Consider the following 27,426-nt stretch of genomic DNA (forward strand, 5'->3'; position numbering starts at 1 on the left):
TTATTGTAATGACTACTACTTACTGTAATGACTACTACTTACTTACTGTAATGACTACTACTTACTGTAATGACTAATACTTACTTATTGTAATGACTACTTCTTACTGTAATGACTACTACGTACTTACTGTAATGACTACTACTTACTGTAATGACTACTACTTACTGTAATGACTACTACTTACTGTAATGACTACTACTTACTTTCTGTAATGCCTACCTACTTACTGTAATGACTACTACTTACTTACTGTAATGCCTACTACTTACTGTAATGCCATATTTTGTCAAAAGGGAATCAGCTGATATACCGACTACCTATAAAACCAGTAATGTTAAAAAGAAGGATTTTAACTGGAAGTTTATTTATTATTGATTATTTATTATTTCATAGACTGAACCTGAATAATGGGAAGTGCCTTGTTTGGAATGATGCCGTTTCCTCATCTTAGATATGCAGTAATAACAACAACGCAGCAAGCATTGAAATGAAGTTGGTGTCTGGTAGGGTTGAAACATTTCTGGTAACTTTCCCAGAAGTCCCAGGTTTTCCAGAAAATCCTGGTTGGAGGATTCCCAGTTGGATGATTCCCTCCCTTTTCATTCCCTCCTGATCCCAGGAATCCTCCATTTTATAATCCTTCAACTTCATGAAAACCTGTGAAGTTTGGGAAAGTTTACCAGAGATGTTGAAACCTTAGTGTCTGGCCTGTCCTGTTCAATCTGTTTCCGCATGGTGCCACTGTCTGCACCTACCTGCACATAGTCACCACTACTGACCGATACCCATGTCCTCTCTATAGGAAGTACACTACAACCATCACCATGGAATCGTTGCATCTTTGACTAACTTAATCATGTAGAAATTGGAACCTACTTTTTAAACACACTGGGACTGTTGTTAAAATGCAGATAAAGACTCATCATCTACATGTTTTTCTGACCTATATAGTTACCTAGCAACTGAGCAGAATACCTTCTAAGTTCTTCTGACCTATATAGTTACCTAGCAACTGAGCAGAATACCTTCTAAGTTCTTCTGACCTATATAGTTACCTAGCAACTGAGCAGAATACCTTCTAAGTTCTTCTGACCTATATAGTTACCTAGCAACTGAGCAGAATACCTTCTAAGTTCTTCTGACCTATATAGTTACCTAGCAACTGAGCAGAATACCTTCTAAGTTCTTCTGACCTATATAGTTACCTAGCAACTGAGCAGAATACCTTCTAAGTTCTTCTGACCTATATAGTTACCTAGCAACTGAGCAGAATACCTTCTAAGTTCTTCTGACCTATATAGTTACCTAGCAACTGAGCAGAATACCTTCTAAGTTCTTCTGACCTATATAGTTACCTAGCAACTGAGCAGAATACCTTCTAAGTTCTTCTGACCTATATAGTTACCTAGCAACTGAGCAGAATACCTTCTAAGTTCTTCTGACCTATATAGTTACCTAGCAACTGAGCAGAATACCTTCTAAGTTCTTCTGACCTATATAGTTACCTAGCAACTGAGCAGAATACCTTCTAAGTTCTTCTGACCTATATAGTTACCTAGCAACTGAGCAGAATACCTTCTAAGTTCTTCTGACCTATATAGTTACCTAGCAACTGAGCAGAATACCTTCTAAGTTCTTCTGACCTATATAGTTACCTAGCAACTGAGCAGAATACCTTCTAAGTTCTTCTGACCTATATAGTTACCTAGCAACTGAGCAGAATACCTTCTAAGTTCTTCTGACCTATATAGTTACCTAGCAACTGAGCAGAATACCTTCTAAGTTCTTCTGACCTATATAGTTACCTAGCAACTGAGCAGAATACCTTCTAAGTTCTTCTGACCTATATAGTTACCTAGCAACTGAGCAGAATACCTTCTAAGTTCTTCTGACCTATATAGTTACCTAGCAACTGAGCAGAATACCTTCTAAGTTCTTCTGACCTATATAGTTACCTAGCAACTGAGCAGAATACCTTCTAAGTTCTTCTGACCTATATAGTTACCTAGCAACTGAGCAGAATACCTTCTAAGTTCTTCTGACCTATATAGTTACCTAGCAACTGAGCAGAATACCTTCTAAGTTCTTCTGACCTATATAGTTACCTAGCAACTGAGCAGAATACCTTCTAAGTTCTTCTGACCTATATAGTTACCTAGCAACTGAGCAGAATACCTTCTAAGTTCTTCTGACCTATATAGTTACCTAGCAACTGAGCAGAATACCTTCTAAGTTCTTCTGACCTATATAGTTACCTAGCAACTGAGCAGAATACCTTCTAAGTTCTTCTGACCTATATAGTTACCTAGCAACTGAGCAGAATACCTTCTAAGTTCTTCTGACCTATATAGTTACCTAGCAACTGAGCAGAATACCTTCTAAGTTCTTCTGACCTATATAGTTACCTAGCAACTGAGCAGAATACCTTCTAAGTTGTTTTGTTTTGTATCTGTAAATGTCTTATTTGATCAGTGTCCTTACATTTCAATAAAGGGATGAAATAAGAGTTTTTTTTGTTGGTTTGTATATTTAAAGCATGAAAACCATATTTGTTACATACGCTACTATACCCCCTGGTGAAGGACAGTTGTGGAAATATAGAGCAATGTTTCATGCTTTTTCAACTTTATTGAATGAAAACTCCAACAGAAAATCTGGTGGACAGCAAGTGGGAGGGTTTTCAGTGGTTGAATTACATGTATTCAAAGCGCGAGAGGGAGCCGCACCAGCAAAGATCCTTATGCACCTGGGAAAAGAAAGGGAAAGGGGGATACCTTTGTCCAAGCAAATGTATTCAACTCGAATGTGTCTTCCGCATTTAACCCACTGCAGAAGGTAAGTCTGAATACCATCTACTGAGAAGTGCTTAAATGAAAACAAGTAAAAAAAGGAATAGATATCTTAATGTGAATGAATACTGAACAAATATATAAACGCAACATGCAACACTTTCAACGATTTTACAGAGTTACTACAGTTCATGAGTTTTTCCCCACAAAAGGGTTTTATTATAGACAGAAATACTCCTCAGTTTCATCAGCTGTTCGGATGGCTGGTCTCCCCTGCAGGTGAAGAAGCCGGATGTGAAGGTACTGGGCTGGCGTGGTTACACGTGGCGTGGTTACACAACTTCTCTAAAATAACGGAGGCGGCTTATGGTAAAAAAAAATGAACATTCAATTCTCCGTCAACGGCTCTGGTGGACATTCCTGCAGTCAGCATACCAATTGCACTCTCCCTAAAAATTTGCACTGTGACAAAACTGCACATTTTAGAGTGGCCTTTTATTGTCCCCAACACAAGGTGCACCTGTGTAATGACCATGCTGTTTAACCATCTTCTTGATATGCCACACCTGTCAGGTGTTGTTTTTTTTTAATACTCATATCCCGAACAGTTTCCCCACCCAAAGATAAGGACGACTTAAGGTCTATAACATGTCCCTCTGTGATAGTACAATATATGACTGTACTACTTCATAAGGATCGCTGTGTTTTCCGTCTAAATAAAATTCCCAAAGAAGGACACAAACATTCAAGTGTGCAAAGACTAAAAACTTCAACAAACGGACACGATACGGAAAATGATTTTTATTTTTAACTGACAGCTTTTGAAGTAGTATTATTCTTTGTATTTTTATTTTATTTTGTATATTTTTTATTTTATCTTTATTTAACCAGGCAAGTCAGTTAAGAACAAATTCTTATTTACAATGACGGCCTAGGAACAGTGGGTTAACTACCTTGTTCAGGGGGCAGAATGACAGATCAATAATATATTCCACTTCCCTCTTCTCCTTCTTCTCTTCCATAATCTGGAATTCACAGTTGTGGTTAATACTGTTGTCAGCCAGGTTTAAGCCTGTTGAAAGGTGGAGGGGGAGATAGGAGGAGATATCCCAGCTATCTCCTCTTGCTGTTGTTCAGGCAGTTTTTCGTCTGCACATTCTAGATGTCTGGGTTGTGTACCAAATGGCACCCCATTCTCTATATACACTTTTTATCAGTGCACTATGGGTAGTGAACTATGGGTATTGCAAAAGTAGTGGACTTTATAGGGAAGTGCACTATACAGAGATACTTCCATTTGAGACTAAACCCTCGTATAAGATTGATGATAACATCGATGGAACAGTAGTGGAGAGGGTAGCAAGTTTTAAGTTCCTCGGCATACACATCACAGACAAACTGAATTGGTCCACTCACACAGACAGCATCGTGAAGAAGGCGCAGCAGCGCCTCTTCAACCTCAGGAGGCTGAAGAAATTCGGCTTGTCACCAAAAGCACTCACAAACTTCTACAGATGCACAATCGAGAGCATCCTGGCGGGCTGTATCACCGCCTGGTATGGCAACTGCACCGCCCTCAACCGTAAGGCTCTCCAGAGGGTAGTGAGGTCTGCACAACGCATCACCGGGGGCAAACTACCTGCCCTCCAGGACACCTACACCACCCGATGTCACAGGAAGGCCATAAAGATCATCAAGGACATCAACCACCCGAGCCACTGCCTGTTCACCCCGCTATCATCCAGAAGGCGAGGTCAGTACAGGTGCATCAAAGCTGGGACCGAGAGACTGAAAAACAGCTTCTATCTCAAGGCCATCAGACTGTTAAACAGCCACCACTAACACTGAGTGGCTGCTGCCAACACACTGACACTGACTCAACTCCAGCCACTTTAATAATGGGAATTGATGGGAAATGATGTAAATATATCACTAGCCACTTTAAACAATGCTACCTTATATAAATGTTACTTACCCTACATTATTCATCTCATACGCATACGTATATACTGTACTCTATATCATCGACGGTATCCTTATGTAATACATGTATCACTAGCCACTTTATACTATACTATGCCACTTTGTTTACATACTCATCTCATTTGTACATACTGTACCCGATACCATCTACTGTATCTTGCCTATGCTGCTCTGTACCATCACTCATTCATATATCCTTATGTACATATTCTTTATCCCCTTACACTGTGTACAAGACAGTAGTTTTGGAATTGTTAGTTAGATTACTTGTTATTACTGCATTGTCGGAACTAGAAGCACAAGCATTTCGCTACACTCGCATTAACATCTGCTAACCATGTGTATGTGACAAATAAAATTTGATTTGATTTGATTTGATTTGACAGGCGCTCCTTAAGGGACGCCTATATGGGGTCCTTCAGTTCTTTTCATAAACAGATGCACAGATATTAACCAGACACTCTAGTGTGTGCTCTAACAATTAACATAAATGTCTTCAAAAATGGAAGGCAGGTGGGAGGAGGCAAGATCAGGTGGGACCATTCTAGCCAATGAGAGGGCAGTGACCAACAGGCACAACGGTTTCCACTAGTTACCATAGCCACAAAGTCAAATTTGGCTATATCGTAAAATTTAATGGGCACAAAAATTGGCATTTTGGTCTTAATTTAAGGTTAGGGTTAGGCATATGGTTAGCAGTGTGGTTAGGTTTAAAATCACATTTTAAGAAGATAAATTGTAGAAATACGCAGGGTTTATGACTTTGTGTTTGTGGTAACTAGTGACAACCAGGCACAACTCCAATATAAAGTAGTTTTTTTTCTCAAAGTTGCAAGGATATCACGTGTCCTACTAATATCAGTACACTAGAAACAACCTAAGGATTACAAAAATTCCATTAGATCAAATAAACCATTTCATTTATTTATTTTTGCTAACCAAATTTGACACAAATTGAAAACTCCTTGCTTGGAGAGAGAAATAAAAGTATGGCGCCCACCACTCCACCCTGGACTTGAACAGCCTCTATGACCAAGTCCACCTATACAAGGCAGCGGGGCCCACCTTCGCCCGGACCCTAAAGGACATCGCTCTCAAACGCAGGCCCAACACTTCACACAGGAGCAACAGATCCCCCCCCCCCCACATAGAGGACCCATGCCGAGAGGACCTACATCCAGACCACAACACCACCAGCCGCACACCCACCCCAACCAATCAACAACCCCCTCAAGTCAGCCATGACCATTTAGGCCCCCTCAGATCAGAACTATGCCCACCCTATGCACCCCACCCCCGCAAAGAGGGCCTCAACATGGAAGTCACACATACGCCCAGGCCGTGAGGGGGCAAACAGGCCCAACCCCCACTCTTACACTAGCCTTACACTAGCCCAAGCCAAGGCTGCTCAGCAGGCTCTGCTCACACTTAATGGCCTGAGGCCAAACCACACGACCAACAACATTGGACACTTTTTGGAACACAAAGCCTTCACTATCTCATCCTGGAATATCCAAGGCCAGAGGTCATCTGCCTTTGGCCTAAAGAGCAGGAACCTGGACTTACAGGTTCCTGCTCGGAAACACAGACATTGTCATCCTACAACTAACATGGTATAGAGGAGACGGACCCACTGGTTGCCCTCTAGGTTACAGAGAGCAGGTTGTCCCAACCACCAGACTACCAGGTGTGAAACAGGGAAGGGACTCGGGGGGTATGATAATTTGGTATAGAACAGACCTAACTCGCTCCATTAAATTAATCAAAACAGAAACATTTTACACTTGGCTAGAAATTCAAAAGGAAATTATCTTAAAAGAGAAAAATGTCCTCCTGTGTGCTTCCTACTGTATATCCCCCCACTAGAATCTCCATACTTTAAAGAAGATAGCTTCTCCATCCCGGAGGGGGAAATCAATCATTTCCAGGCCCAGGGACATGTACTAGTCTGTGGTGACCTAATTGCCAGAACCAGACAAGAACCTCACACCCTGAGCACACAGGGGGACAATTACCTGCCTGGAGGCAGCATTCCCTCCCCCATAGGCACCCCTAGGCACAACTATGACAACATAACCAACAAAAACGGGCCACAACTCCTACAGCTCTGTCGCATGCTGGATATGTGCATGGTCAATGGTAGGATTCGAGGGGACTCCTATGGTATGTACACCTATAGCTCATCTCTTGGCAGTAGTACTGACTACTTTATCACTGACCTCAACCCAGAGTCTCTCAGAGCGTTCAGTCACTGATACCACTGATACCCCTATCAGATCACAGCAAAATCAGTTTCCTTGAACAGAGCAAAACTCAATCACGAGGCATCCAAGCAAAAGGAACTAAGTAATATTAAGAAATGTTATAGATAGAAGGAATGTAGTGTGGAAACCTACCAAAAATGATTAGGCAACAACAAATTCAATCCCTTTTAGACAACTTCCTGGACAAAACATTCCACTGTAATAGTGAAGGTGTAAACTTGGCAGTAGAAAATCTTAACAGTATATTTGACCTCTCAGCTGCCTTATCAAATCTAAAAATGTCAAACAGAAAACCGAAGAAAATGAACAATGACAAATGGTTTGAGGAAGAATGCAAAAATCGAAGAAAAAAATTGAGAAACCTGTCCAACCAAAAACATAGAGACCCAGAAGACCTGAGTCAACGCCTTCACTACGGTGAATCACTAAAACAATACAGAAAAAGAAGGAACAGCACGTCAGAAATCAGCTCAATGTAATTGAAGAATCCATAGACTCTAACCACTTCTGGTAAAATTGGAAAACACAAAACAAACAACAACACGAATAATTATCTATCCAAAATGGAGATGTATGGGTAAACCACTTCTCCAATCTTTTTGGCTCAACAGCAACCGTGGGAAAATCCTCTGCATTATCATTAACAGCAGACTCGTACATTTCCTCAGTGAAAACAATGTACTGAGCAAATGATAAATTGGCTTTTTACCAAATTATCATACGACAGATCACGTATTCACCCTGTACACCCTAATTGACAAACAAACAAACCAAAACAAAGTCAAAGTCTTCTCATGTTTTGTTGATTTCAAAAAAGCCTTCGACTCATTTTGGCATGAGGGTCTGCTATACAAATGGATGGAAAGTGGTGTTGGGGGTAAAACATACGACATTATAAAATCCATGTACACAAACAACAAGTGTGCGGTTAAAATAGGTAAAAAAACACACACATTTCTTCCCACAGGGCCGTGGTGTGAGACAGGGATGCAGCTTAAGCCCCACCCTCTTCATCATATATATCAACGAATTGGCGAGGGCACTAGAACAGTCTGCAGCACCCGGCCTCACCCTACTAGAATCTGAAGTCAAATGTCTACTGTTTGCTGATGATCTGGTGCTTCTGTCACCAACCAAGGAGGGCCAACAGCAGCACCTATATATTCTGCACAGATTCTGCCAGACCTGGGCCCTGACAGTAAATCTCAGTAAGACCAGAATAATGGTGTTTCAAAAAAGGTCCAGTCGCCAGGACCACAAATACAAATTCCATCTAGACACCATTGCCCTAGAGCACACAAAAAACTATGCATACCTTGGCCTAAACATCAGTGCCATAGGTAACTCCCACAAAGCTGTGAATAATCTGAGAGACAAGGCATTCTTTGCCATCAAAAGGAACATACAATTCAACATACCAATTAGGATCTGGCAAAAAAAAACTTGAATCAGTTATAGAACCTATTGCCCTTTATGGTTGTGAGGTCTGGGGTCCCTCACCAATCAATAATTCACAAAATGGGACAAACACCAAATTGAGACTGCATGCAGAATTCTGCAAAAATATCAAATAATGCACACAGAGCAGAATTAGGCAGATACCCGCTAATTATCAAAATCCAGAAAAGAGACGTTAAATACTACAACCACCTAAAAGGAAGTGATTCCCAAACCTTCCATAACAAAGACATCACCTACAGAGAGATGAACCTGGAGAAGAGTCCCCTAAGCAAGCTGGTCCTGGGGCTCTGTTCACAAACACAAACAGACCCCACAGAGCCCCAGGACAGGACCCAACCAAATCATGAGAAAACAAAAAGATAATTACTTGACACATTGGAAAGAATTAACAAAAAAACAGAGTAAACTAGAATGATATTTGGCCATAAACAGAGAGTACACAGTGGCAGAATACCTGACCACTGTGACTGACCCAAATTTAAGGAAAGCTTTGAATATGTACAGACTCAGTGAGCATGGCCTTGCTATTGAGAAAGGCCGCCATAGGCAGACCTGGCTCTCAAGAGAAGACAGGCTATGTGCACACTGCCCACAAAATGAGGTGGAAGCTGAGCTGCACTTCCTAACCTCCTGCCAAATGCATGACCATATTAGAGAGACATATTTCCCTCAGATTACACAGATCCACAAAGAATTAGAAAACAAACACAATTTTGATAAATTCCCATATCTACTGGGTGAAATTCCACAGTGTGCCATCACAGCAGCAAGATTGGTGACCTGTTCCCACAAGAAAAGGGCAACCAGTGAAGAACAAACACCATGGTAAACACAACCCATGTTTATGTTTATTTATTTTCCCTTTTGTATTTTAACCATTTGCACATTGTTACAACACTGTATATATACATAATATGACATTTGAAATGTCTTTATTCTTTAGGAAATTCTGTGAGTGTAATTTTTACTGTTCATTTATATTGTTTATTTCAATTTTGTATAGTATCTATTTCTCTTGCTTTGGCAATGTTAACAGGTTTCCCATGTCAATAAAGCTTGAATTGAAATAAACAAAACAAAAGCACCACCTGGTGGAGAAGACAGATTTCGGGGCCAGTTATCCCTCTTTGGTTCACCTATTCCTCTCTGACAGACAACAGCAGCAGGTCCTTGTAACTGTGAGTGCTGTATGACAGAGACACAAGTATCCACTACATTCCCCACAGGTCCATACACAGCTGTGTAGCGTAGCAATCTAAATAGTCTCTTTTTTTAAAGATGCTTCAGATAAAAATGAACTTTCCCAAAGTCCCCACAATGTGCGAGCCACATCCCTATTGGTTCTCAGTAATGCTAGTATATATACACAACACACTCTAACAACAGGCCAGTATCCATCTATATGGTGCAGGGTCCAGGTCCACTCCACAGGGTCCAGGTCCACCATGAGGTCTCTACTCCACAGGGTTCAGGCCCACCATGAGGTCTCTACTCCACAGGGTCCAGGTCCACCATGAGGTCTCTACTCCACAGGGTTCAGGCCCACCATGAGGTCTCTACTCCACAGGGTCCAGGCCCACCATGAGGTCTCTACTCCACACGGTCCAGGCCCACCATGAGGTCTCTACTCCACAGGATCCAGGCCTACCATGAGGTCTCTACTCCACAGGGTCCAGGCCCACCATGAGGTCTCTACTCCACAGGGTCCAGGTCCACCATGAGATCTCTACTCCACAGGGTCCAGGCCCACCATGAGGTCTCTACTCCACAGGGTTCAGGCCCACCACGAGGTCTCTCCTCCACAGGGTCCAGGCCCACCATGAGGTCTCTACTTCACAGGGTTCAGGCCCACCATGAGGTCTCTACTCCACAGGGTCCAGGCCCACCATGAGGTCTCTACTCCACAGGATCCAGGCCTACCATGAGGTCTCTACTCCACAGGGTCCAGGCCCACCATGAGGTCTCTACTCCACAGGGTCCAGGCCCACCATGAGGTCTCTACTCCACAGGATCCAGGCCTACCATGAGGTCTCTACTAAACAGGGTCCAGGCCCACCATGAGGTCTCTACTCCACAGGGTTCAGGCCCACCACGAGGTCTCTCCTCCACAGGGTCCAGGCCCACCATGAGGTCTCTACTTCACAGGGTCCAGGCCCACCATGAGATCTCTACTCCACAGGGTTCAGGCCCACCATGAGGTCTCTACTCCACAGGGTTCAGGCCCACCATGAGGTCTATACTCCACAGGGTTCAGGCCCACCATGAGGTCTATACTCCACAGGGTCCAGGCCCACCATGAGATCTCTACTCCACAGGGTCCAGGCCCACCATGAGGTCTCTACTCCACAGGGTCCAGGCCCACCATGAGATCTCTACTCCACAGGGTCCAGGCCCACCATGAGGTCTCTACTCCACAGGGTCCAGGTCCACCATGAGATCTCTACTCCACAGGGTCCAGGTCCACCATGAGATCTCTACTCCACAGGGTCCAGGCCCACCATGAGGTCTCTACTCCACAGGGTTCAGGCCCACCACGAGGTCTCTCCTCCACAGGGTCCAGGCCCACCATGAGGTCTCTACTCCACAGGGTCCAGGCCCACCATGAGGTCTCTACTCCACAGGGTCCAGGCCCACCATGAGGTCTCTACTCCACAGGGTTTAGGTCTCTACTCCACAGGGTCCAGGGCTGCTGCAGACTGAATCTATACCACTATAAACAGTTACAGTCTCTGTTATATGTGTGGCCATATTATACAGTCTACCCACGTCAGGAGTGCTTGAGAAACCAGCACAGAGAAACTCTATTTCTTCAAGCCTCTTGACATTGTGATACTCCCCAATACTACTGTAGGTAGTAACCCCTGATCTACAGTGCCCGTTAATACCCAGAATCAACTACAGCGCTCTTCTTCTTTCTTTCAGTCTTAGACCAAACATCCTAAAACAAGTGATGGGTCTTATTACCAATGCGTGTACAGTTTCAGTTTAGGATAAATATCAACTATAGATGAACATTCAATGTTGAAACCATTACTGACCAGACTTGTATTTAGGTTGAATAGAATCTATAAAATATGATTCATTTGAAGCCAGACCGTTCCTATCGGACAATGTCTTAAAGCTACAGTACAGACAAACAAACCAAAGCGTCTGTAAAAAACACGTACATGTTCTGTCTCTTCTTCTTTGGGGTGAATGAAATGGCTCCGCAGCAAAAAAAGACACACGTTCTATTAACTTGATTAGAGACACAAGAAACTACATCTGCGTACATAAAGTCATTCAGTACCACCATGCTGAAAATAAAATGTGTGTTCAACAAAAAGCGTTCACATCAAATGGAAATGTCACACATGGAAACGTAGTTATGTTGTTTAAATATACCAGACAAACATACAAATATTTTTGTAACATTTTCTTTTTTTTTACACATTCATAACTCTTCTTCAGCATAGTTTTTTCTCTATCTACACAGACAGATACATGATAACATGGTCCTCTATCTACACAGACAGATACATGATAACATGGTCCTCTATCTACACAGACAGATACATGATAACATGGTCCTCTATCTACACAGACAGATACATGATAACATGGTCCTCTATCTACACAGACAGATACATGATAACATGGTCCTCTATCTACACAGACAGATACATGATAACATGGTCCTCTATCTACACAGACAGATACATGATAACATGGTCCTCTATCTACACAGACAGATACATGATAACATGGTCCTCTATCTACACAGACAGATACATGATAACATGGTCCTCTATCTACACAGACAGATACATGATAACATGGTCCTCTATCTACACAGACAGATACATGTTAACATGGTCCTCTATCTACACAGACAGATACATGATAACATGGTCCTCTATCTACACAGACAGAAACATGATAACATGGTCCTCTATCTACACAGACAGATACATGATAACATGGTCCTCTATCTACACAGACAGATACATGATAACATGGTCCTCTATCTACACAGACAGATACATGATAACATGGTCCTCTATCTACACAGACAGATACATGATAACATGGTCCTCTATCTACACAGACAGATACATGTTAACATGGTCCTCTATCTACACAGACAGATACATGATAACATGGTCCTCTATCTACACAGACAGAAACATGATAACATGGTCCTCTATCTACACAGACAGATACATGATAACATGGTCCTCTATCTACACAGACAGATACATGATAACATGGTCCTCTATCTACACAGACAGATACATGCTAACATGGTCCTCTATCTACACAGACAGATACATGATAACATGGTCCTCTATCTACACAGACAGATACATGATAACATGGTCCTCTATCTACACAGACAGATACATGATAACATGGTCCTCTATCTACACAGACAGATACATGATAACATGGTCCTCTATCTACACAGACAGATACATGATAACATGGTCCTCTATCTACACAGACAGATACATGATAACATGGTCCTCTATCTACACAGCCAGATACATGATAACATGGAACAGGGTTGATTATATACTTGATTGGATCTTGAAGGAAAATGGTGAAGAAGAATGGTTTTATGGGTAGTGTAGTCTTTCAGTAGTCCATGTATAGGCTGGGTATAGTCTGTGTCAGGCAGATAACCAGCCACCTGGCGTCTTCAGTAATATTGCCACAGTCATTCAGCATGGTTGAGGTCCAGCGACATGCACCCTGTCCCACTACACACTGTATCCATATTGTCTCTTGCTTTCAGACGGTATTGTCCCTCTCAATGTTTTTTTCTACTCCTCAGTACAGGGTTACCCAAACTCAGTCCTGGGGACCACACGTGCACGTTTTGGTTTTTGCCATCAAAGGTTGATTACTAGTTTATTATTTCAATCAGCTGTGTAGTACTAGGGCAAAAACCAAAATGTGTGCCACGTGGGTCCAAGGGACCAAGTTTGGGAAAACCTGCCTTAGTACATACTCCCATCGCCTCTCACTAGACTAAAATGGCACAGTCCACCCTGCACTGCCACACCCCCTCTCACTAGACTAAAATGGCACAGTCCACCCTGCACTGCCAAAACCCCTCTCACTAGACTAAAATGGAACAGTCCACCCTGCACTGCCAAAACCCCTCTCACTAGACTAAAATGGCACAGTCCACCCTGCACTGCCAAAACCCCTCTCACTAGACTAAAATGGCACAGTCCACCCTGCACTGCCAAAACCCCTCTCACTAGACTAAAATGGAACAGTCCACCCTGCACTGCCACACACCCTCTCACTAGACTAAAATGGAACAGTCCACCCTGCACTGCCACACACCCTCTCACTATATTAAAATGGCACAGTCCACCGTGTACTGTGACACCCCCTCGCACTAGATTCAGGTGGTGCAGTCTGTCAAAGTTTCTCCTTAGTACATTCTCCCACTTTCTCTCACCCCCCAGGTGGTACACACCCCCCTCACTAGATCCAGACGGTAATGTCCCTTTCAATATGTCTCCAAGTCATTGTCAAGTCCCACCCCCTCTCATTCGATTCAAATGGCACAGTCCACCCTGCACTGACACAACCCCTCACTGGATCCAGATGGTATTGGCCCGGTCGGGCCTGCGCGGGTCGTCGGTCAGATCTCCGAAGGTAGAGAAGAACTGTTCCATCTCTTTCTGCAGCATCTCGTTCCTCTTCTCTGCGTCATCCTTGGCTCGCTCTGCGTTACGAAACTTGATCTCCGCCATGGTGACCTTCTTCTTCTCTTGGTTCAGCTCCTCGTGAAGAGTCCCCATCTCAGTCTCCAACTCCAGGTTACTGTGCTCCAGGCTGCAGAGACGAGAGCAGTTAGTTTAGAAGGAGGAAGAAGTTATTTAAAGTGGCATTCCAGTCTCTTTTTCACATCATTTAACACCCAATTTACTTAACAAAAGGCACATCTCAATAGGTGGTCCAGGTAAGTCATGACATAACACAATGCCTCAGGAGGTTGAAGAAATGTGGCTTGTCACCCAAAACCCTGACAAACTTTTACAGATGCACAATCGAGAGCATCCTGTCGGGCTGTATCACCGCATGGTACGTCAACTGCACTGCACTCAACCGCAAGGCTCTCCAGAGGGTAGTGAGGTCTGCACAACGCATCACCGTGGGCAAACTACCTGCCCTCCAGGACACCTACACCACCCGATGTCACAGGATTGCCAAAAAGATCATCAAGGACATCAACCACTCAAGCCACTGCCTGTTGACACTGCTACCATTCAGAAGGGGAGGTCAGTACTGGTGCATCAAAGCTGGGACCGAGAGACTGAAAAACAGCTTCTATCTCAAGGCCATCAGACTGCTAAATAGCAATCACTAACTCAGAGAGGCTGCTGCCTATATTGAGACCCAATCACTAACTCAGAGAGGCTGCTGCCTACATTGAGACCCAATCACTAACTCAGAGAGGCTGCTGCCTACATTGAGACCCAATCACTGGCCACTTAAATAAATGTATCACTGGTCACTTTATACAATGCCACTCTAAATAATGCCACTTTAATAATGTTTACATATCTTACATTACTCATATCACATGTACAGTGGGAAGAACAAGTATTTGATACACTGCCGATTTTGCAGGTTTTCTTACTTACAAAGCATGTAGAGGTCTGTAATTCTGTAATCTAAAACAAAAATCCAGAAAATCACATTGTATGATTTTTAAGTAATTCATTTGCATTTTATTGCATGACATAAGTATTTGATCACCTACCAACCAGTAAGAATTCCGGCCTTCACAGATCTGTTAGTTTTTCTTTAAGAAGCCCTCCTGTTTTCCACTCATTACCTGTATTAACTGCTCCCGTTTGAACTCGTTACCTATAAAAGACACCTGTCCACACACTCAATCAAACAGACTCCAACCTCTCCACAATGGCCAAGACCAGTGAGCTGTGTAAGGACAGGGATAAAATGGTAGACCTGTACAAGGCTGGGATGGGCTACAGGACAATAGGCAAGCAGCTTGGTGAGAAGGCAACAACTGTTGGCGCAATTATTAGAAAATTAAAGAAGTTCAAGATGACAGTCAATCACCCTCGGTCTGGGGCTCCATGCAAGATCTCACCTCGTGGGGCATCAATGATCATGAGGAAGGTGAGGGATCAGCCCAGACCATTGACCAGGACCTGTGTCAATGACCTGAAGAGAGCTGGGACCACAGTCTCAAAGAAAACCATTAGTAACACACTACGCCGTAATGGATTAAAATCCTGCAGCGCACGCAAGGTCCCCCTGCTCAAGCCAGCGCATGTCCAGGCCCGTCTGAAGTTTGCCAATGACCATCTGGAAGATCCAGAGGAGGAATGGGAGAAGGTCATGTGGTCTGATGAGACAAAAACAGAGCTTTTTGGTCTAAACTCCACTCGCCGTGTTTGGAGGAAGAAGAAGGATGAGTACAACCCTAAGAACACCATCCCAACCGTGAAGCATGGAGGTGGAAACATCATTCTTTGGGGATGCTTTTCTGCAAAGGGGACAGGACGACTGCACCGTATTGAGGGGAGGATGGATGGGGCCATGTATCGCAAGATCTTGACCAACAACCTCCTTCCCTCAGTAAGAGCATTGAAGATGGGTCGTGGCTGGGTCTTCCAGCATGACAACGACCCGAAACACACAGCCAGGGCAAGTAAGGAGTGACTCTGTAAGAAGCATCTCAAGGTCCTGGAGTGACCTAGCCAGTCTCCAGACCTGAACCCAATTGAAAATCGTTGGAGGGAGCTGAAAGTCCGTATTGCACAGCGACAGCCCCGAAACCTGAATGATCTGGAGAAGGTCTGTATGGAGGAGGGGGCCAGAATCCCTGCTGCAGTGTGTGCAAACCTGGTCAAGGACTACAGGAAACGTATGATCTCTGTAATTGCAAACAAAGGTTTCTGTACCAAATATTAGGTTCTTATTTTCTGATGTATCAAATACTTATGTCATGCAATAAAATGCAAATTAATTACTTAAAAATCATACAATGTGATTTTCCTGATTTTGTTTTAGATTCCGTCTCTCACAGTTGAAGTGCACCTATGATAGAAATTACAGACCTCTACATGCTAGGAAAACACACAAAATCGGCAGTGTATCAAATACTTGTTCTCCCCACTGTATATACTGTATTTTACACCATCTATTGCACCTTGCCTATGCCGCTCGGTTATTGCTCATCCATGTACTTACATGTACATATTCTCATGCACCCCTTTAGACTTGTGTGTAGTAAGTAGGTAGTTGTTGGGGAATTGTTAAGATTACTTGTTAGATATTACTGCACTGTTGGAAGTAGAAGAACAAGCATTTCACTACACTCACATTAACATCTGCTAACCTTGTGTATGTGACAAATACAATTTGATTTGATTTGATTTTGCTTCGAGGCAAGCAACACTGAAGCATACAGGATAGCACCAGCTGTTCCGGACGACTGTGTGATCACGCTCTCCGTAGCCGATGTGAGCAAGACCTTTAAACAGGTCAATATTCACAAAGCCGCTGGGCCAGACGGACTACCAGGACGTGTACTCAAAGCATCCGTGGACCAACTGTCAAGTGTCTTCACTGACATTTTCAACCTCTCCCTGACCCAGTCTATAATAGCTACATGTTTCAAACAGATCCCCATAGTCCCCGTGGCCAAGAAAACGAAGGTAACCTGCCTAAATTACTATTGTCCGTAACACTCATGTCGGTGGCCATAAAGTGCTTTGAAAGGCCGGTCATGACTCACATCAAGACCATCATGCCCGGAAACGCTAGACACACTCCAATTCGCATACCGCCCCAACAGCTCCACAGATGACGCAATCTCAATCTCACTCCACACTGCCCTTTCCCACCTGGACAAAAAGAACACCTATGTGAGAATGCTGTTCATTGACTACAGCTCAGCGTTCAACACCATAGTACCCACGAAGCACATCACTAAGCTAAGGACCCTGGGCCTAAACACCTCCCTCTGCAACTGGATCCTGGACTTCCTGATGGGCCGCCCCCCAGGTGGTAAGGGTAGGCAACCACACAACTGCCACGCTGATCCTTAACACTGGGGCCCCTCACGAGTGCGTGCTTAGTCCCCTCCTGTACTCCCTGTTCACCCACGACAGCGTGACCAAGTACGGCTCCAACACCATCATGAAGTTTGTTGACGACACAAAGGTGGAAGGCCTGATCACCGACAACGATGAGACAGTCTATAGAGAGGAGCTCAGAGACCTGGCCGTGTGGTGCAAGCACAACAACCTCTTCCTCAATGTGAGCAAGACAAAGGAGCTGATCATGGGCTATAGGAAAAGGGGGGTCGAACACGCCCCCATTAACATCGACGGGGCTGAAGTGGAGCGGGTCGAGAGTTTCAAGTTCCTTGGTATCACCAACAAACTATCATGGTCCAAACACACCAATACAATTGTGAAGAGGGCACAACAACACCTTTTCCCCCTCAGGAGACTGAAAATATTTGGCATTGGTCCACCGGTTCTACAGCTGCACCATCCTGACCGGTTGCATCACCGCATGGTATGACAACTGCTCGGCATCTGACCATAAGGCGCTACAGAGGGTAGTGCATACGGCCCAGTACATCACTGGGGTCAAACTTCCTGCCATCTAGGACCTCTATACCAGGCGGTGTCAGAGGAAGGCTCCAGTCACCCAAGTCATAGACTGTTCTTTCTGCTACCGCACTGCAAGAAGTCTCGGACCAAAAGGCTCCTTAATAGCTTCTACCCACCAAGCCATGAAGGAAAGGCACTGTAGCAACGAACCGCCCTTGCTGTGTCTGCCTGGCTGGTTCCCCTCTCTCCACTGGGATTATCTGCCTCAAACCCTATTACAGGTGCTGAGTCACTGGCTTACTGGTGCTCTTCCATGCTGTCCCTAGGAGGGGTGCGTCACTTGAGTGGGTTGAGTCACTGACGTGACCTTCCTGTCCGGGTTGGAGCTCCCCCCCCCGGGTTTGTGCCCCCCTTGCGTTTGTGCCATGGGGGAGATCTTCGTGGGCTATGAAGGCGCACTGGAGGCATAGTGCGTAGAGCCGGCGCAGGATATACTGGGCCGTGGAGGCGGACTGGTCTGGAGTGTAGAGCTGGCACAACGCGTCCTGGCTGGATGCTCACCCTAGCCTTGTCTCAGGATAGTCAGTTGGTGGTTGAAGATATCCCTCTACTGGTGTAGGGCCTGTGCTTTGGTAAAATGAGTGGGGCTATATCCTGCCTGTTTGGCCCTGTCTGGGGGTATCGTTGGACGGGGCCACAGTATCTCCCGACCCCTCCTGTCCCAGCCTCCAGTATTTATGCTGCAATAGTTTATGTGCCGGGGGGCTAGGGTCAGTCTGTTATATCTGGAGCCCTAGGACCATGCCTCAGGACTACCTGGCCTGATGACTCCTTGCTGTCCCCAGTCATGCTGCTGCTCCAGTTTCAACTGTTCTGCCTGTGGCTATGGAACACTGACCTGTTCACCGGAAGTGCTACCTTATCCCAAACCTGCTGTTTTCAACTCTCTAGAGACAGCAGGTGCGGTAGAGATACTCTGAATGATCGGCTATGAAAAGCCAACTGACATTTACTCCTGAGGTGCTGACCTGTTGCACCCTCTACAACCACTGTGATTATTATTATCTGACCCTGCTGGTCATCTATGAATGTTTGAACATCTTGGCCATGTTCTGTTATAATCTCCACCCGATACAGCCAGAAGAGGACTGGCCACCCCTCAGAGCCTGGTTCCTCTTCAGGTTTCTTCCTAGGTTCTGGTCTTTCTAGGGAGTTTTTCCTAGCCACCGTGCTTCTACATCTGCATTGCTTGCTGTTTGGGGTTTTAGGCTGGGTTTCTGTACAGCACTTTGTGACATCAGCTGATGTAAGAAGGGCTATATAAATACATTTGATTGATGACTGCTGAACAATTAATCAAATGGCCACCCGGACTATTAACATTGACCCCCCTATCCACTGCTGCTACACACTGTTTATTATCTATGCACAGTCACTTTGCAAATTACCTCGACTAACCTGTACCCCCGCATATTGACTCGGTACCGGTACCACATGTATATAGCCTCGTTATTGTTATGACATTTTCTTGTGTTACTTCTTTTAATTTTTTAAAACTTTAGTTTACTTAGTAAATATTTTCTTAACTCTATTTCTTGAACAGCATTGTTGGTTAATTAAGGGCTTGTAAGTAATCATTTCACGATAAGGTCTACAGTACACCTGTTCGGTGTAGTCCTTATTTCAGAGTATATGACAACTAACATTTTATTTTATATGATCATGGATTCCCATTAGACCAATTCCTTCAATGCCCTACTCGTTGAAGTTTGCAGTCTAAAAAAAAAAACATTTAGCTCATAACATTTTTTTGTCTTCTCTTTAGTGTGTTTACTGTATTTATACTGGGATATCGCTTTTCAACAGAAGGACATCTTTAAGCTCTTCCTTAAATCTCTAAAACAGTCTTCTATTCATCTCATTCCCTTCATCTGAACTGATTGTAAAATACTTGGCTGGCTTTCACTTTGTCCGTTCTTTCAGATCAGTGCAATGAAAGAGAAGAAAAACAATTAAGAAAGATCCTCTGTCTGCAGAAAGAGCTTGTTAAGATATGCATGAACTGTCCTCAAATGAAATAAATGCCTATCTCAGTTTTATTATAAAAACACAGTAGGAGGTAGTGGTGCTACCTTGTTATCCTGGCCTCGTACTCTGTCTTCTGCTTCTGCATCTCCTGTTTCAGGCTGGCCACCAGACTGTGTAGAGCACTGTGACTACTGGGTCCTTTATTGACAGGGAACGTCTCACTGTTATCACTGCTGCTGGTGGCTCCACTACCCCTCCCTCCACTACCTCCAGCACCGTTCCTCCGCTCCCCCTCCACATCCCCCCCTGGCTGGGGCTGCTCGTCGAGGGAGGACAGCCCCCTAGGTCCATCCAGCAGCAGCAGGGGGTCCTGGTAGTGGCCCAGCCCACCGTAGAAGTCCTGTTCTGGGCAGGTGGTGGTGGAGGAACGGCAGGACGTGGAGTTGTCTGGAAGAGAGATCTCACAGGAGGAGGTGGACCAGGTAGCACTGTCCACACTCTGCTTGTCCTCACAGCTAGAGCTGAGACACGGCTGTTGTTGATTTTGTAACTGTTGTTGTTGTTGTTGTTGTTGTTGTTGTTGCTGGACGTTGTCATAGGTGGACAGCCGGTTCTGGGCTGCCGTCTGCTCCCCACAGTCCCGAGACTTGCTGTCTCGTAAGGTGACCGGGTAGCCATTGGGAACCCACAGACCATTACGCCCGTTCAGGGTACCGTTGACCACGTCGGTACTTGACACGCCCATGCGGACACCTCCGTTAGGGACCCCGCTGGTGCCCATCTTGGTGCCCGAGCCCTTCAGGGTGCGCCGGGCCTGGAGGCCGCTGATGCCTCCTATTAATAAAAATAACAACAATACGTTTTATGTGACTTTCAGGACTGTCAGTGTCCAAGACACATTTCCCCATGGGGACAATAAAGTATATCCTATCCTATACTCAAGGACACCTTACATTAGAAGTACAGTCAAAATCAACAGTTAAAATCAAAACGTAGTGCAATTCAAATCAAACCTAGTGCAATTCAAATCAAACCTAGTGCAATTCAAATCAAACCTAGTGCAATTCAAATCTGACAGAACTGAGCAGACCTGTGTTACCGGGCAGAGTCTGGCTCTTCTCCTGGTTGGCTGCGTCTCCAGAGGGGGAACAACTAAACGAGCCGTTGGTGACCACGCCGCTGCCCTTGGAGACCGCCGGGTTCTTCTTAACGGTTAACGGCGGGCTGCGGGCCAGGTCAAAGCGCCCGGTAACATGGCCGTTAAGTGGGCTGGCTGAGCGAGGAGAACCGGAGCCGTTGTTGTCTAACATTACCGGGGGCTGGCGGTGAGGCGACTCGGGGGTCTCCCAAGAACACTGTTTCACCCTCTGCTGGGGTATTTGGGTATTGTTGTTCTGTTCTGTAGTCTGTACCGTTGGCACAATCTGGGTCAGCCTCTTCTGGACCTACAGGATAATAATATATTACACTTTGTGAAGTGGGAACATTTGAGTATATGTCAAAGAACCCAACGTCATAACCATTAGACCAAGAAGGAACCTTATGGACCAAGGCTGACAATTGGGTTTACAAGTCCCAGGGCTACTAATCACTAGAGCGGGACTCCGAATTCCCCTCCACTACTATTTGAACCCACAACCTTGGTGTTGCTAGCTAGCTAGTACCAGGCTTTAAATACCATGCTTGGGCTCGTACACACGGGCTCGTACACCACCCACCTCATTGTTGTTGTTGACCAGCTCCAGTGTCTTGGGACTGTCCTCGTCTCTAGGGAACAACACGTCGTGACGACCAATCAGAACAGACATCAGCTGCTGCACTAGCACTGTACCTGAGAACACCAGAAAGGTTATATGTCTTCACAGGGCCACACGCATCAGAATACTGTATACTCACAGTGTCGTAGGCCTAGAAGGACAATGGTGTCAAATTACTACATATTTTATTCATTATTGAGATCATGTATGCCGTTCGTTCCACTTAAAAAGTTAAATTTTTCCATCGAAATGCACTTTAGTTAACCAGGTAGGTTCTCTTTGACAATGGCAACCTGAAAAGCCACAGACATCAAGCTGAGTTATAAAACAAACTGACCTTCCATGATTGCTACAGGGTCTTCAATCTTTGGCCGTAGTATATTTGGACCAAAGACCGTGGCCAGGTTCTGGACACTCATTTTATTCACACCTGAATAGGACTGGACTTCATCTAAAAATCTGTAGGAGAAACACAATTAACATCCCAGCAAGCTTTTTAATGATAGTTCAATACTGTGGAACAACAAAGTCACCAACACTAGAAACTTTGCAGGTCAGTCTATGAAAAATAATACTGGTCTTCACAGTACTATAATAATACACAATAATGCAGCTATACTACTCTACCTGCATATGTACTGAAGCAGATTGTAGTTGACTGGAGGTAGACATTCCACTTGTCTTTTCAGTTCCTTCATTCCCTGGGGAGAGAATACACAAGTTGCACTTAATGTACATCCCAATGTACTATAGAAGTAGGGTACTAGGGGGTAAGAAGCCCCCTGGGGTAACTGCCACCCCCCCCCTGTAATTCACATTAAGACCACAAGATGTCACCAAATTATTTTCCCAACACTTTCCATGGCTGCCACTGTTCTTGCTCATCAAAAAAAATGTCCACAGTGTCATCAGTGACACTTTTAGCGCTGAGAAGCAGTGCCTTAGACCACTGCGCCACTCAGGAGCCCCTAATGTATCAGTTTAATACGCTCTTGGGAGCGATTCATGGGATGGATTAGGGCAAATAAATAGTTTGACATCACCACAGAATATTAGCTAATTGTTTTACGGAAGTAGATAGTTAACAGTTAACGAAGCCTCTGGTTGACATGTATGCTTTAAATGTATCCTTAGTCGATATTTTCCCCACATTATGAATGGATATTAAAAATGCATAATAAACCCTATTTATCCAATTCAGCATACCTGTACCATTAATCTTATGAGTCCATTTAACAAGTCATAGGTGATCCATTGACGATATCTTAACAGATCTCCATTTTTAATCTGGTCCAGATTTGACCATACATAATCAATATCCTTAGTTGAGTCCCAAAGAGCACCCTATTCCCTATCTAGTGCAATACTTTTAACCAGAGCCGATAGGGCTCTGGGTATCAATAGGGTATCATTTGGGAGAAAGCCCGTATCCCAGACCATTATTGTGTCTCCTGCCGTGACCTCACTAGCTTTACCGACGGGCCATTCTCAAGGTCTACACTGATCCTGTGAAGAAAAAAAAAACTTCACTTTCTTTGACATTTTCATTGTCTTTCAAACCATTCAAAGAAAAGACAGCAAAGCAGGGTGGGAATATGAGATATAGAACAAGAAAAATGTTTGGCTTCTTCAGTTCAGTCTGCTGGTCATGCTCAGGACTTTGATTGTGTTTGCTGTGAAATGATCCAATACCTATGGGTTGACTGGCTGACTGGTTGACTGGCTGACTGGTTGGCTGGCTCACTGGCTGACTTGTTGACTGGCTGACTGGTTGACTGGCTGTGTGTTTTCAGAGGTAAGATAGCTAGCCTATAAGTCACGCTGGAGTTAGATTCACACATGGGCATGCAAGCACGCACATACGCAAACACACACACAGCTCAGCCCAGCTAAGACACACACACACAGCTCAGCCCAGCTAAGACACACACACACACACACACAGCTCAGCCCAGCTAAGACACACACACACACACACACAGCTCAGCCCAGCTAAGACACACACACACACACACACAGCTTAGCCCAGCTAAGACACACACACACACACAGCTCAGCCCAGCTAAGACACACACCAAGTTGCTGAATGAAAGATGAAAACAAACAGGATTGGAGAGTGACTGAGGGGAGTTGAGGACTGATACCCCATAAAGCAGCAAGTCTTGAAGTGTGAGAGAAGATTCATCCGATATGAATGGTTAACGGCACCCTATTACTACTTTTGACATGTCTCACATGCTCTGGTACAAAGTAGGGCCCAACGCAGTAAAGTGAATAGGAAGCCATTTCAGATACAACTTAAATCTTAGACCCAGGAAGTACTTACAGATTCCTCATCCTTGCAGAGCATTTTGGTGCAGGAGAGGAAGTCATCAAACTTGGAGAAGGGGATGACTGGTTCTGGTAGCTCTCTGAGATACAGCTTTAGTAGAGAGGCTACTGTATGAACATCTGTATTACTGCAGAGAGAGGAAGGAGAGGGAGAGAGGGAGAGGAGAGAGTGAGAGAGCAAAGGAGCAGAGAGAGAGGAGAGAAAGAGAAGAGAGAGAGAAGAGAGAGAGAAGAGAGAGAAGGGAGAGAGAGGAGAGGATAGAGAGAGAAGAGAGAGGATAGAGAGAGAGAGAAGAGAAAGGGATGAGAGAGGAGAAAGTGAGAGGGTGAAATAGAGAGAGAAACAGCGAGCCAAAGATGGAAGCAGAGAGGGAGAGGAGAGGGTGAGGGAGGGACAGAGATGGAGGCAGAGAGAGAGGAGAGTGGGGAGTGAGATGAAGGCAGAGAGGTAGAGGAGAGGGGTAGAGTGAGTAAGATGAAGCACCTTTAAACGAAGAAGACATAAACACAGATCAATGTATGGAGGGGGCAATGAGGGAGGGAAAGGAGAGAGGGGTGGTGGGAGGGTGGAAGGATGGATGTACAGTGCCCTCCACTAATATTGGCACCCTTGGTAAATATTAGCAAAACAGGCTGTGAATTTTTATTTATTTTATTGTTTATCCTCTTTGTCTTCTTTCAAAATATTCACACAAATCTAACGTTTCATGAAAGTAAAATAATTGAAAGAAAAAGTACATTCTTAACATAAAACAAATGTTTTTCTCAAATATATGTGTGCCACAATTATTGGCACCTCTTCATTCAATACTTCCTGCAACCTCCCTTTTCTGAAGATAACAGCCCTGAGTCTTCTCTTATAATGCGCAATGGGGTTGGAGAACACATGACAAGAGATCTGAGACCATTCCTCCATACAGAATCTCTCCAGATCCTTCAGATTCCCAGGTCCACGCTTGTAGATTCTCCTCTTCAGCTCATCCCACAGGTTTTCTATGAGGTTTAGGTCAGAGGACTGGGACGGCTATGGCAAAACCTTGATTCTGTGGTCAGCGAACAGTTTTTGTGTTGATTTTGTGTGCTTTGGTTCATTGTCCTGCTGGAAGATCCAACCACGGCCAGGTTTAAGCTTCCAAGTAGAGGCAGTCAGGTATTTAATATCTGCTGGTACGTGATGGAGTCCATGATACCATGTATCCTAACTAGTTGTCCAGGGCCTTTGGAAGAAAAAGAGCCCCACAACATCAACGACCCACCACCATACTTCACAATGGGGATGAGGTACTTTTCTACATATCTATCTTTCTGTCTATGCCAAACCCACCTCTGGTGTTTATTTCCAAAAATCTATATTTTGGTCTCATCTGACCATAGAATCTGGTCCCATTGAAAGCTCTAGTACCGTTTGAAGGTGAAATCTGATCGTAGTTTTGGAGATTTTCTGACCCCAAGACCCAACCAATGTCTGCAATTTCACATCTGTGATCCTTGGAGATTTTTTGGCCACTCGAACCATCCTCCTCATCGTGTGTGGGGTCAATAATAGACCCACGTCCTCTTCCAGGCCAGTTGTTAACATCTCCAGTTGCTTTAACCTTCTTAATTATTGCCATGATAGTGGAAATGGGCATTTTCAACCGTTGAGCTATTTTCTTATAGCAATTTCCTGATTTGTGGAGCTCAACAACCTTTTGTCACACATTATTACTGCAAATATATTTTCTTTACAGACCCTTTTGCTCATATTTATCACGAGTGCCAATATAAGTGGAGGGCACTGTACGATGTAGCGCATAAATAAAGTGTGACAGCATGTTAAAACAGTCCCAACGATCACCTCTATGTCAGTGTTCTCTTCTCGCCTGCCCCGAGTCGCTATGGAAGAATTCTGAGTTAGAACACTACAGGAGGACTGTCAGCGTCAGAATGTAATGTCATTCTGAGTAATGCCATACTGTGGGCGATGGTGTGTGGTGGGAGAGGGGACCATCTCTCACATGCCTCTATCATCTCTGAGTTATGGAAGGTGTCACCATCCTGATACACACATCCCTCTCTGCTACATCCCACACAGTAGGGAATCTCCCTCCCTCCCTCCCTCCCTCCCTCCCTCCCTCCCTCCCTCCCTCCCTCCCTCCCTCCCTCCCTCCCTCCCTCCCTCCCTCCCTCCCTCCCTCCCCAGAACAGGAGCTGTATCCAATTAGCAGTTCTATCTCAGTGCTATAGTTTAGGAGTTCAAATTAAAACAGTCCCAATCGTCACCTCTATGCCAGTATTCTCTTCTCGCCTGCCCTGAGTCGCTATGGAAGAATTCTGAGTTAGAACACTACAGGAGGACTGTCAGTGTCAGAATGTAATGTCATTCTGAGTTAGAATACTACAGGAGGACTGTCAGCGTCAGAATGTAATGTCATTCTGAGTTAGAATACAACAGGAGGACTGTCAGTGTCAGAATGTAATGTCATTCTGAGTTAGAATACTACAGGAGGACTGTCAGTGTCAGAATGAAATGTCATTCTGAGTTAGAATACTACAGGAGGACTGTCAGTGTCAGAATGAAATGTCATTCTGAGTTAGTATACTACAGGAGGACTGTCAGAATGTAATGTCATTCTGAGTTAGAATACTACAGGAGGACTGTCAGTGTCAGAATGTAATGTCATTCTGAGTTAGAATATTACAGGAGGACTGTCAGTGTCAGAATGAAATGTCATTCTGAGTTAGAATACTACAGGAGGACTGTCAGTGTCAGAATGTAATGTCATTCTGAGTTAGAATACTACAGGAGGACTGTCAGTGTCAGAATGTAATGTCATTCTGAGTTAGAATACTACAGGAGGACTGTCAGCGTCAGAATGTAACGTCATTCTGAGTTAGTATACTACAGGAGGACTGTCAGAATGTAATGTCATTCTGAGTTAGAATACTACAGGAGGACTGTCAGCGTCAGAATGTAATGTCATTCTGTGTTAGAATACTACAGGAGGACTGTCAGCGTCAGAATGTAATGTCATTCTGAGTTAGAATATTACAGGAGGACTGTCAGTGTCAGAATGTAATGTCATTCTGAGTTAGAATACTACAGGAGGACTGTCAGAATGTAATGTCATTCTGAGTTAGAATACTACAGGAGGACTGTCAGCGTCAGAATGTAATGTCATTCTGAGTTAGAATACTACAGGAGGACTGTCAGAATGTAATGTCATTCTGA

General features: G+C 44.4%; 2 protein-coding genes across 5 annotated transcripts in view; one reads left to right on the forward strand and one right to left on the reverse strand.

The window, feature by feature from the left end:
* Positions 1-1,070, forward strand: part of LOC139422693 (mitogen-activated protein kinase 10) — a 119,772-nt gene extending 118,702 nt beyond the window's left edge. The window contains exon 15 of the mRNA XM_071173911.1: positions 806-1,070. The gene's annotated coding sequence lies outside the window, so the exon portion shown is untranslated. The remainder of the gene's footprint in view (positions 1-805) is intronic.
* Positions 1,071-13,701: 12,631 nt separating this feature from the next.
* LOC139422692 (Rho GTPase activating protein 24) overlaps positions 13,702-27,426 on the reverse strand; it is a 209,303-nt gene continuing 195,578 nt past the window's right edge. For 3 of the 4 annotated variants that reach the window (XM_071173905.1, XM_071173908.1, XM_071173909.1), the window contains 7 exons: positions 24,211-24,343; positions 22,512-22,585; positions 22,222-22,343; positions 21,846-21,958; positions 21,218-21,572; positions 20,232-20,961; positions 13,702-14,335 (listed from right to left, as the gene is read on the reverse strand). In XM_071173905.1, coding sequence (XP_071030006.1) covers positions 14,092-14,335; positions 20,232-20,961; positions 21,218-21,572; positions 21,846-21,958; positions 22,222-22,343; positions 22,512-22,585; positions 24,211-24,343 — 1,771 coding nt within the window. In that variant the 3' untranslated portion in view covers positions 13,702-14,091. The remainder of the gene's footprint in view (positions 14,336-20,231; positions 20,962-21,217; positions 21,573-21,845; positions 21,959-22,221; positions 22,344-22,511; positions 22,586-24,210; positions 24,344-27,426) is intronic. The other variant, XM_071173907.1, reaches the window with a different exon arrangement.

The sequence above is a fragment of the Oncorhynchus clarkii genome, chromosome 12, assembly GCF_045791955.1.
Source record: "Oncorhynchus clarkii lewisi isolate Uvic-CL-2024 chromosome 12, UVic_Ocla_1.0, whole genome shotgun sequence".
NCBI classification, from domain to species: Eukaryota; Metazoa; Chordata; class Actinopteri; order Salmoniformes; family Salmonidae; genus Oncorhynchus; species Oncorhynchus clarkii.